General features: G+C 36.9%; 1 protein-coding gene and 1 long non-coding RNA gene across 2 annotated transcripts in view; one reads left to right on the top strand and one right to left on the bottom strand.

Moving 5' to 3' along the window:
- Positions 1 to 1,760, bottom strand: part of LOC102671373 — a 4,324-nt gene extending 2,564 nt beyond the window's left edge. Inside the window, 3 exon segments of the mRNA XM_031512859.1 lie at positions 1 to 14; positions 98 to 201; positions 1,216 to 1,760. Coding sequence (XP_031368719.1) covers positions 1 to 14; positions 98 to 201; positions 1,216 to 1,329 — 232 coding nt within the window. The 5' untranslated portion in view covers positions 1,330 to 1,760.
- A 2,328-nt stretch (positions 1,761 to 4,088) lies between these two features.
- Positions 4,089 to 11,562, top strand: part of LOC102671675 — a 17,702-nt gene continuing 10,228 nt past the window's right edge. The window contains exon 1 of the long non-coding RNA XR_422478.2: positions 4,089 to 6,277. This is a non-coding gene — a long non-coding RNA (uncharacterized LOC102671675). The remainder of the gene's footprint in view (positions 6,278 to 11,562) is intronic.

Genomic DNA, 11,562 nt, shown 5'->3' with positions numbered 1-11,562 from the left:
GTGGCGGTGCTTTTCTACGAGGAGAGGAGGGTGAGGCCGGTTGTTGGGCCGAAAATGAATCGGAAGAGCGTCACAGGCTCCATTATCCAATACTCACGCTGGATCGTATTTTTTCGTAATGTGTTTCGGCTGGGCCATCACTTTGATTCTTTTCGATGCTCGTGCTTTCAACGCTGATCGCCGGATGCTGTAGGGTCGCGGCTGGTGATCAAACCGACAACAATTAATTATAATAATATATTAATATATTAATATGATTATATTTAATAATTAATTTAACAATTAATATTATATTTAATAATAATAATTTGTATTTAATAGTTATATTAATTATATTAATATATTAATATATTAATATAATAATATTAAAAATTATATGTAAATATTTTATCAAAATATTTCTCTTATTAGACATATTACTTTAAGAATTAAATTAAATTAAATTAATTTATATTCTTAGATATAATATTGTTATCAACTTTTAAACGCAAATTAAATGTTATAATTTAATTAATAATCCATCCTATAATTTAACTAATAATTTAACTAAATTAATTAATTCTATAAAATTCAAAATTTTATGTGCCCTAACACTTAAATGCTTAAAATAAATTATATAATATCAAGATTTTTTGTATTAAAAATATAATCTTTTATTTATAACTATAGAAAAGTGATTTTTTATTTTTTAAAATTATCTTTATAAATTATATAAATTATCAAGATTTTTTATATTAAGAATATAATATTTTATTCATAACTATATAGAGAAGTGGTTTTTTATTTTTTAAAATTATCTCTATAAATTATATAAATTATCAAGATTTTTTATATTAAGAATATAATATTTTATTCATAACTATATAGAGAAGTGATTTTTTATTTTTTAAAATTATCTCTATAAATCATATAATATCAAGATTTTTTTCTATTAAGAATATAATGTTTTATTCATAACTATATAGAGAAGTGGTTTTTTATTTTTTAAAATTATCTCTATAAATCATATAATATCAAGATTTTTTTCTATTAAGAATATAATGTTTTATTCATAACTATATAGAGAAGTGGTTTTTTATTTTTTAAAATTATCTCTATAAATTATATAAATTATTAAGATATTTTTCTATTAAGAATGTAATGTTTTATATATAACAACAAGAAAAGTTAGGAGAGAGAGAAAAAGAGAGAGAGACAGAGATTATTAGAACTCACCAAAATGTGCACGTGTTTCTTCTGGATTCTTCTCCAGTTGGGCCGTGCCAACAGGGAGATGTGCTGTTTGTGGGACAAATGCTCCATGGCATATTTGATCCTTTCGGACAGCATGTTTGCGATTCTCGTTCACAGCTAATCGTTAATCAATTTCCTAAGTGACAAGCACGCGGCTCGGTTTCTCCTTCTTCCTTTGCCCCTCTCGATCTTTGTCCCTCACTCGACCCTCCTCCCCCTCCCTCGTTGCACGATCCAAGTTCAACCGGATCCGACGATTCGAGCGTCGTTGGATATGTCGAATACGCGAAAGGAAAGGAAAAAAAAAAAACGTGGGGGAGGGACGAAGAAAACACAAAAAAAGAAGCAGAAGCGGAAACTCGAATTTCGGTGAGATTTATCACCACGAAACTTCTTCCCTGTCTAACCCTTAATTTGGACGTGACGTGTCCGTCACTGGAGGATGAAAATTTAGAACGGATTGATATTGACGTTGCGCCGAAATGAACAAATGACGGGGATCAAACGGTCGCCAACGTTTTACGCCAAACTTCTCGCCTAATTTCGAAAAATTTTCGATCCACACGCAAATAATCACAGATAGGCAAATAGAAATAGAATTTTACGCGAAGGAAAAAAAAAAAAAAATCAAGCTAGTCCCTCCCCCTCTACCCTCTCCCCCCGCCCCTCGCATTGTTCGAGTCGAAACGAGGGCTGCTTGTTTCGACCGCCGTCGAGAAGGTCGAAATATTCGTATTCACCGAAGAATTATCCATCGGGAATATGGGAACCGTTGGGGATTTTCGATTAATAATACCGAAACACAATGGTAAATATTCGGCTATTCCCTGGACAGTAGACTGCATACTACAGTCCGTTACTCGACGCGGCGGAACCGCAAGCTTCGTTTTCACGCGTTCGAAACGAAAACGCTTCGTTACGCACGCGTTAGAACGCGTTGCGAAAGAGAAAAAGAAGAAAAAAACGATGCGAAGGTGTACAATTTCAAAATCAAATTTCTCGACTCGAATCCGATTGCACACGCCCGATTCTTACTCGCAGAGCGCTCGAGCGTGTAGTATTATTAGCATCTCAGAAATATGAAGGAACAGGGGGGATGATAGAACGTAATTTCGAGCTCGCGGTATTACGTACAAAAGCTCTCTCGATGAAGATCTCTTAAGGGACATCCGGGTCCGCTTTATTCGTTTTCATCGTGTCCACGAACATCCGGACACACATACACACACACACACATTCTCTTTCTCTCTCGCTCCTTTTTCCGCTTCCTTCCTCCCGGCCCAACCGCTTCTCTCTTCCTCTTTCGCGTTTCACTTATCCTCCTTATCCCGTTCTCCTTTTTCCCCTCTTTTTTCCACGTCTTCCTCCATCTCGTTCCACCACTCGTTCTCTCTCACTCTGTCAACCCCGCATGGGAAATCTCAAATACGAGTCTGTTTACTTGGCACTTGGAATCCCGGTGGATATCGATGATAAGATTTTACTCCAACTTCATCCTTCTCCTAGCCCGCTTCATCAACCGCTTCTTCACTCCTCCGTGGACCGTCGCTGTCGGGACAACTGTAACCATCCTCGGCGTTCAGGTTTCGCGAATAACGCGGCAGATATATGCACGTATATTACAGGGAGCCGTGCCCTAACCGAGACCGAGTTCGAATTTCAACGGCAAAAAAAAAAAAACGCGTCATTGCGACTCGGCGAAAAGCCAGCACTGCATCCCAGCTAGACGTTAATAAAAATTTCTCCCCCCTCTTACATCAGGATCGCGATATTTCTTTCTCCATCTCTCGCCAAATTCATTCTTTCCTTTTGCTTTCCCTCAAAGTTTTATTCCCATTTTTCTTTTCTTTTTTCTTTTTTTTATTTCCTTACTTCGCTCCGAGTCTCCGAAAAATTTTTATTCTACCAGACGGATATTAATTCGTGGTTCCAACGCGATACAGTCGTAATATACTTTTATACTCGATTAACGTTGAAACGAGAAATGTTCGGCTACGGTACTTGGTTCCTCGAGTTAATCCGATTCCGGCTTCGTGAATAGGGAAAAGGTTTCCGTCGCATCATAGACGCAGATGCCAGCTAAATGCCAAATACTGTTCATTGCTGAAAAGAAATCTCGCGGAAGAAACGCGGGTCTGATTGGTTAATTTTAAGGAAAAAAACGCATTTTATACCATACCATTTGTCACATATATATACTAATCCAAAACGATTTGTATCTAAATGCATTAAGCGTAAGCATCCAGAGAATTCTAAATCGATATAATATAAAAATTTTTTTATTTCTTATAATGTGTTAATTATGATTTATAACAAGTATAATTTATAAATGTAATTTCGTATTCGTATCAAAATAATTAATAGTTTCGAAAATATTTCATTAGGTGATTATCGATTTTGAATGTTCAAATTATAGCTCTTCTACTACTATGCAGTGTATGTATTGTCAGGATTGTCAACAAAACGTTTAAAAGTGGGGATAGGCGGTCCTAACGAAGGACCCCTCTTGCCCCTGTGCCGTTTCGCGAGACTTCTTTCCACCAGTGAACTGGTGGATAGATACTGAAGGAAACGCCTATTTTCACATGCATTTCTACTATGACATTTGTTACATATTATTAGTCTAAAATGACGATCTGTATTTAAACCTCGATGCATTAATCCAGATATAATATAAAAATTTTTTTATTTCTCATAAAATATATAAGCTAATTGCGATTTGTAAAATTAATTTAATTTATAAATGTAATTTTGTATTCGAATAGTTAAAATAATAAGATGATATAAAGCTTTCAATCTTGGATGATTATCTTAATATAACTTCATAAATGGAAATAATTTTTCGATTTTGAATATTTAAATTATAGTTCTTTTTCTACTGTGCAGTATACGATGTCAACAAAGTGTCTAAAGTGGGGATAAACGGTCCTAGCGAAGAACCCCTCTTGCCCCTGTGCGTCCTTCTTTTCACCAGTGAACAGTAGGTACTTATATACTCTGGCGTGAAGTGTCATTCGTAAATTCAATCCGCAAAATGCTACATGTATCATTTACAATTGTTCGTGAATCTGAAGGACGTAAATACGAAATTAGAAAACCTGTCTTTCTTACCAGTGAATGTCGAATGGTGATGAAATTGAGCGATAAGTGAATCAAAGGAAGCAGAAAAGGAGGAAGATAGAATTCGCCATGTTACGAGAAATTTAATACTCGAGAGAGAGTTTTTTGGATGTTGCCTTCGATCCAATTGTGGATCCTCGCTTCGGTGAAAACTTTGAACGATAGGTTACGTTCTGCTCGTGTATACATATTCGTCCTCCGCGGTTGACCGTTTATCGATCGGGTGTACAACGTGCGCGCGCGCGCGTGTGTGTAACGATATTTAATTTCGCTACAATTTGCAAACGACGCAACACCGATCGCAACAATAATTCTCGAGGAAAGAACGCGTCGCCGGAATTCCCGTTCAACTTCTCTCTTCGTAATTGCTTACGATAGTCGCCGTGCTCTTTACTCGAGCACCTCCGTTCGATTTTCACTTCTATCGTTTCCGCCTTCGATCGTCCTTTCTTATGCCCCATTTCGTTCCCCCTCGGTTTTCCACCAATTTACCGTTCTCTCGATCCGTGTCCAATATTGTTCCGTGGCTATGATAGAAACATCAAACATTTTTCTTTCTATTTCCCTCAATTCGAGAACAATAATTCCGAATAATTTCTTATATAAAAGACTTAACAAACATGAATACAGTTCTGGAAACTTGATCTTAAGAGAGCTCGAAACGACAAAGATTTCTTAAGTATCGTCATTACCTATTGAAAAAGCAACTAGTTAAAAATAATGATCGAATAAAATCACTTCGATTAATTACTTATTAAAATGCTTAAATAACATTTATTATTTGTAACTTTTCATATAATCTTGACCATCTTTTGCTATTATTTGCGATTATTATTATTTTAAACGATAAATTATCGAAATAATTCAACTATTAAATTTTCTCCGTTATTGGATATCCACTATATTCCGATGTAAAGATATACATCGTCTCATCGCTAGTGTTTCACCGGATAAGTTTCCAACAGTCTCTTTATTGATGCACTCCTTTCGAAACGATAGTATTCGAATGGAAAATTCGTTCGTTGGTTTCATCGATAACCGATCGAAAGCGGCCCCTCGTACGTTACTAATATATTCCCCGATCTTTTCCTCGATTAATCGACCAAACATCTTGCGCATTAAGAATGCTCTCGTGCTCGGTCCATCGATTGTGGGAAGAAATTTCAATCGGAAAACGTGACAAGCATTAATGATCGTTCAACCGTCCCCTCTTGTCTTTTGCCCCACGTTTTTATCCGCCTTATTTTCGATTAGATGTCGTTAACGAAAACTTATCTCCTATTCCGACCCGCGTATAACCCCATCAAAACATACGAGAAACTGCAACTTTTCGAAATTCCTAATTCCATAAACTGGAATTAGGAAGGTAACGAGGAAAAATGGTATCGAAAGATTAACGGATAAAAATTGTTTAAAACTTTTAAATTCGATTACTCGCGCGTCGATACAACCCGCATATTTTTCACCTGCACGAGAATCATCTATCATCGAGTTTTTTCACCTCGAGAATTATCACGAGTTGGAAACAAAATATCGAACGTCGAACTCATCGATCGATGGAACAAAGAAGTAAGGAACGATTCGCCGCGCGTACCAACGTATTTTAGGAAGCGACAACGTGACTTGCTCTCTGTCGGTGGGGAACAGGAAACGAGGGGAAAAAGCAGGGAAAGCAATTTTCCCTGGAAAGACGGTGACGTCCGAAAAAAAAAAAAAACAAGTTTTTGATTCGCATTTATAACAGTTTTGCAGGCAAAACTCAACTCTCGACGTCAACCATGCCAACAGAATTAATTACTTTACCCAACTAATTACACACCATCGATCGTTCCTTTGTTTCCCGTTTCCTTCGCCGAATAGGTCGCGCGTGACTTCTATTTCACCTTCGACGAATAAAAAAGTGAATGTAAACAAACAAGTTTCGGTCAAGTCAAGAATTTGCGCGAACGTAGGCGAAAATGGGTCGTTATTCGTCGCGCTGAGTTTCTCGGCAAGTTATGGACAAAAAAAAAAAAGTAGAGAAACTTGACGAACCACGTAACGAAAAGAGAAAAGTTAGGTCGAATTCGAATTCGGTCGCGACTCTTCCTCCTTCCTCGCTCGTTTCACCGAGAGTGTAATATCGAGTGTAAATATATAATACCACCGGCAGGATATCTGGGAAAAATGAAACGTGGCGAGTTCGAAAGAAACGATTAGTCCGCGAGGAACGGTGTTCGAATTCGTTTCTCGAAATCGAACGATCGACAAAATAGCAGATTTAGAACGATTCTATACATTTACCAGAGATATGATTTAATCGTTAGTAATTCGTTAGTTAATGGAGGATGTGTTCGAATTTTATTGACGTTTCTCGAACGCTGTTGGAGGAAGAATACGGGATCTCTCGAAAACCGACACGTAGAAATTTAACGATTATTGCCACTCGTCTCTCGAGATCGAACCTTCACCGGATTCTATCGACGACTAATCCGTTATAATGGTCGGTCGTGTAATTAAAACGATTCTTGGAACTGGAAATTTTGTCTTGCCACAAGTCGGGAGGAAAACAAAAATAGCGCGCGAGAAGATGATTGTGGGGGTTGAATGAAAGGAAAAAGAAAGAGAGGGGGGGGGAAAAAAAAGACAAAGTCGTTGCGGAATGTCGCCACGAGTTGTCTTTTGGCCGTCGTATCCGGTTATCTCGACCACTTTATCCGACAAAATTGTCGGCGGGAGCGGAGAGGCGAGCTCTCTTACGGCCACGAAAATTATATCGCGGAAGCGAAGTGGCGGACGAAAGGGGCCGCGAGCTTTCGTAAACTTGGCGGGCGGCGGAAACGCGGGGGTAACGAGGCGAGATAGCTCTCGAGCAAGTTTTCGCGAAATTTTCCACTCGACCCCCCGCCGCCCTTGTTATACCGCCGTGTCGCGAGATAAAAGATAAAGATAACGCCTGGCTTTCCCGCTTCTTAATAATTTCCAACAGCCGCTCTCATCTCGATCCTTCTTCGATTCCTCCTCTACGATCTTTCCAATCATCATTGCCAGATCCATTGTAGACAGCTGATTTTTCGCGTTCGTAAATTCCTACAATGAACTAATTGCGTCGTACAAGCATCAAAAATATGCTTTCACGGAGGAAGAATAAAATAGGCGATGAGAAATTAATATATGGATATTCGACGGCGTTGCGAAGAATAATTTTACGCGATCTCGCATGCCGGTCACACGAGCCCCGGATGGAAGGAAAAAAATTGGAACTTCTTCTCGCTCCTTCTTTCCCCTCTTCGTCTCTTTCGAACTGCGAGCGACATCTTCGATTTCGACCTACTTGGAAATCGAAACGGAAATAATGGGAGAAAATACGTTCGAACATTTCAGTTTTTCAGAATGTACCTGTAGAACGTTTATGGTTTAGAATAATGATAGAGCTATAAAGCCGTTTCGATATCGATTCTTTCGTGTATATCTTGTCTCGTATATAAATTTTGGATCAAACAACGTGTAACGAGTATTTCGAATGAAATTTCATTTTCCATTTTAGTTGCGTTCACGTGTAGAGAAAAGTCTTGATAAAAAAAAAAAAAAAAAAAAAAAAAAAAAAAAAAAAAAAAAAAGAAAAAAGAAAGCTAGGTTGCGTTTAAGGTTTCTCGAGATTGGTTCTTTGGACGAATGATCAAACGGTGGTATCATTTGCCTCTAGCTTTATGGTGCGTTCTAAAAACTATAGTCGTAAAAAGAGCACGCTTTTAACCAGTAGCAAAGTTTTTTTTAGATCAATCTTCCTTTCGCGCGTAATGCTCTAGAAGCTGCCAACACGAAATGTGCGAAACACGGATACATTTTCGTTATTTCATCTTCGCGGCCAATGAAACACCAATGTCGTTGCGAGATGCGTTCTACATTTTCACGTCATAGAATATCCGTCGATAGAGAGATGTAAACGGATCGGGTATAGCCAATACGATTGATAAATAAGCACGGAATTACGAAATTTACACATGCCCAAACATTTTCATGTTTGATTTCCATGAAATTGAATTTTGTCACGCGTGTTAATCTACGAGAACGCTTCGTTATCGCGTCTCGTGAAAATCATCCTACATAACCTTGTTTCTCGGCGGGCAAAAAATTCTACCGTGCAACTCACCTCCAAGAAGCGCTATTTGCCGAGCAAATATCCGTTTTCGGTTCATCGTGTTTGCCGTGTTTCCCCACTCGGAATAAACTTTACTCCCATCAACGTGAAAGCTCATCACATGAAAAATCACTGGTCATATCGTGCCGCGTTCATCCGGCCGACTCCATGCAACTGTAGTCACGCCTCTTCACTTTCGAATAAGGAAGAATTCACGACTCTCGATAAATCGAAAATCCATCTATTCCGTTCGGAAGATGTTTCGATTTTTCCTCCTGGGCGATTTTAGATACTTCGGCGAAAATAAGAGAAATAAAAAATCAAGGAGTGTTCGACCGATAGAATCAAACATACGTGTATATATTTACGAATGGTCAATTTCGAATTTTATATGCGCGCTTGGATATAACGAACGATCTCTCCCGAGACAAGTTGTAAAATTACTTCATTGACGTTTCATTGACGTCTTTTATTTGGAAACAGGTCAAATGGCACTTTATTCATTCCGATTATTGGTGAATGCAATCTGATTGGCAAACACGTGTTGCATCGATACGATAGCGATGAATTGGAAGAAAAAGGATGCGTAAAGACGAATGCGAAAGAGTATTTGACGAGCAAGCGAATACAGCGTTTTATTGCAAAGTCAAAATCCTTTTTTCGTACTTTCCGCTTTTTCTTTTACCTGAATTTAAATCAAAATTAAATTTTTACAAAGTGAATTTGTTCAATTTTTTTAAAAAAAATCTTTATCTTTAACGTATAATAAAATACTTTAATTAATTAATATATAAAAATATATAGATTCTCTGATAATATATAGAAAATTTATATAATATATAAAATTATATATACATGCTCTGCAATATATGGAACAAAAATTTATATTGTATATATTCGTATATGATATAAATATTCCGTACGATAAAAATTTGTTTGTTAAGAATAAAGTTTAAGATTTTTATCATTACATCGAGCAAGGAAGACAATAATGAAGTCAAATATAAGTCTATCTCTTGAGAGTATAAAATGTGCAGAGCAGTGGAAGAAAGATAAAAATAGGATAAAAATTCGGAAATTAACGCCATCTTCAGTATGCCGCAAATGAAACTCGTAAGTGAAGGAAAGAAAACTGTAGGATGAAGATAGAGATAAGATAAGGATTGATCATTACTGCCATCTCTTAAATGGTTATAAAAACTTCTTTCAATAATACTCGAAAGATGGTACTAGCGATCGTTTCTTACTCTACTTTATCTCGTATTTAAGAGATGTCTTTGGCATTCAAGAGATATCGTTGGTAATCAATTCTTATCTTATGTCTATCTTCCTTCTATCATTTTCTGTCTTTTATTTAAATGAATTTCATTTGCTGCACTCTAAAGATGGCACTGATTTTCATATTTTTACCTTAAATCTGTCTTTCTCTAAATGTTTTCTTTCTTTGTTCCTTGGACACATTTTATCATTTCTTTTTTATAATTTTAATAATATGTTTTGATCTTTAATATAAAAGAATATATATTACATTTTCTCGATATTACGTATATCTTGTCGTGTACTTTAAATCTTCAATCTATAATCGTTTTATATATAAATGGTTTTTTAAATACCCAAAAAGATACGTTGTAAAACAACCGTAAATTCAAATATTTGAAAAACATATACATTTTTATTTTTGGAAATGTACAACAATACATTATTTTTCATCATGGGATTAATTTGCAAAAAATTCGTCGAACGTTACATCTATTTCTATATGGAAGGCGATGATCATTTTTGGATGAACCGTTGGATGGTATCTATTGTCGATTGTAAGTAACATTTAGAATTGTGAGAGATATAAGATTCCTTCTTTACTCGTATGCATGAAACGTTTGCTTTACTTTCTAACAGATGGCAATATCGTTTCCAGATGGATATCGAAAAAGAACCGAAGAACGAAAATATATTGGAACAGATTCGATTGAAACGGAATGATTTGCACGGTTCGTTGGACAAATAATTACAAAATTAGCTGTAACAATAGGATGGGTCGCATCCTGGGTGGTAATTGGCGAGCGGTCGGAACAAAGAATATGTAATTAGTTTGCATGCGATTTATAAACGAGCGTTGGTTGCAAAGTCAGCGAAATCGAAAATAATTTACATTAACCGGAGTTAACGAGGGGCTCGGATTCGGTAATTAACCTATTACAGGGCGAGCTTGCTTGCATGATAATTTTCAAAATCGATACGCAACATTCCTGCGAGCTACTGTCATATTCACCGTTCGCCACCGTTCTCTCTCGCTGTAAACCATAATCAAGCGGTGACCAAACCCACCGACCACCGAAACGAGTTCGAGGTAGCGGATCTCTCGAAATATCGATAATTGGATTCTACCTGCTCTCAGACTTTGCGCAACGATTTATCGATTGAAAAACGATTTTTATCCTTTCAAATCGAATAGTAGAAATAAAACAAAAAGAGCGTAATTTCGATATGAGCGCGTCTTTTAATGCCCTCGATGACAAGTTTAAATTAATTTTTCCTCGTTTTCGTTTCATTCTCCTAGTTTGTTGGTCGAGCTCTTTGACCGTTCGTAAATTGAATTAGGCGGTGACCAACAAAGGAAGGTTATTTGTCGGTCTACATACATGTAACGATTCGACATTTCGTCAAAGAAAATAGAGGAATCGTTTTAATATAGGTAAATTAATTCTAGGTAATTTCGTTTTATCTTCTGGATTCGTTTTCAATTGCTCGTTACGGACTGTGGCCCATTAATTAAAGTTTATTTATGACAGGGCTCTTTGATAAATTGATTTTGCATGGTTGATAGAGAAATTTTCATTTCTCTTCCCTCGTTACAATGTTTTTCCTTTTACCATCGCTCGAGCCAATATCGGGACAGCATAATTTCGCGTACGTTCTCGTTGCTATTCGCGGGAATACCCTTTTCCCAACGATGTTATTCGAATCTGGGCCATCGACGACAAAAGGAAAAAGCGAGAGGGAAATTTCATTGAATAGAAAGAATAGGAAATCTACAAAAGAGAAGCTGTAAATGGCGGACATAAAATCCTTCTTTATGCTCTTGCACAGGC

This window comes from Apis dorsata, unplaced genomic scaffold, assembly GCF_000469605.1.
Source record: "Apis dorsata unplaced genomic scaffold, Apis dorsata 1.3 scaffold_524, whole genome shotgun sequence".
NCBI classification, from domain to species: domain Eukaryota; kingdom Metazoa; phylum Arthropoda; class Insecta; order Hymenoptera; family Apidae; genus Apis; species Apis dorsata.
This window is presented reverse-complemented; position numbering and strand designations above follow the sequence as displayed.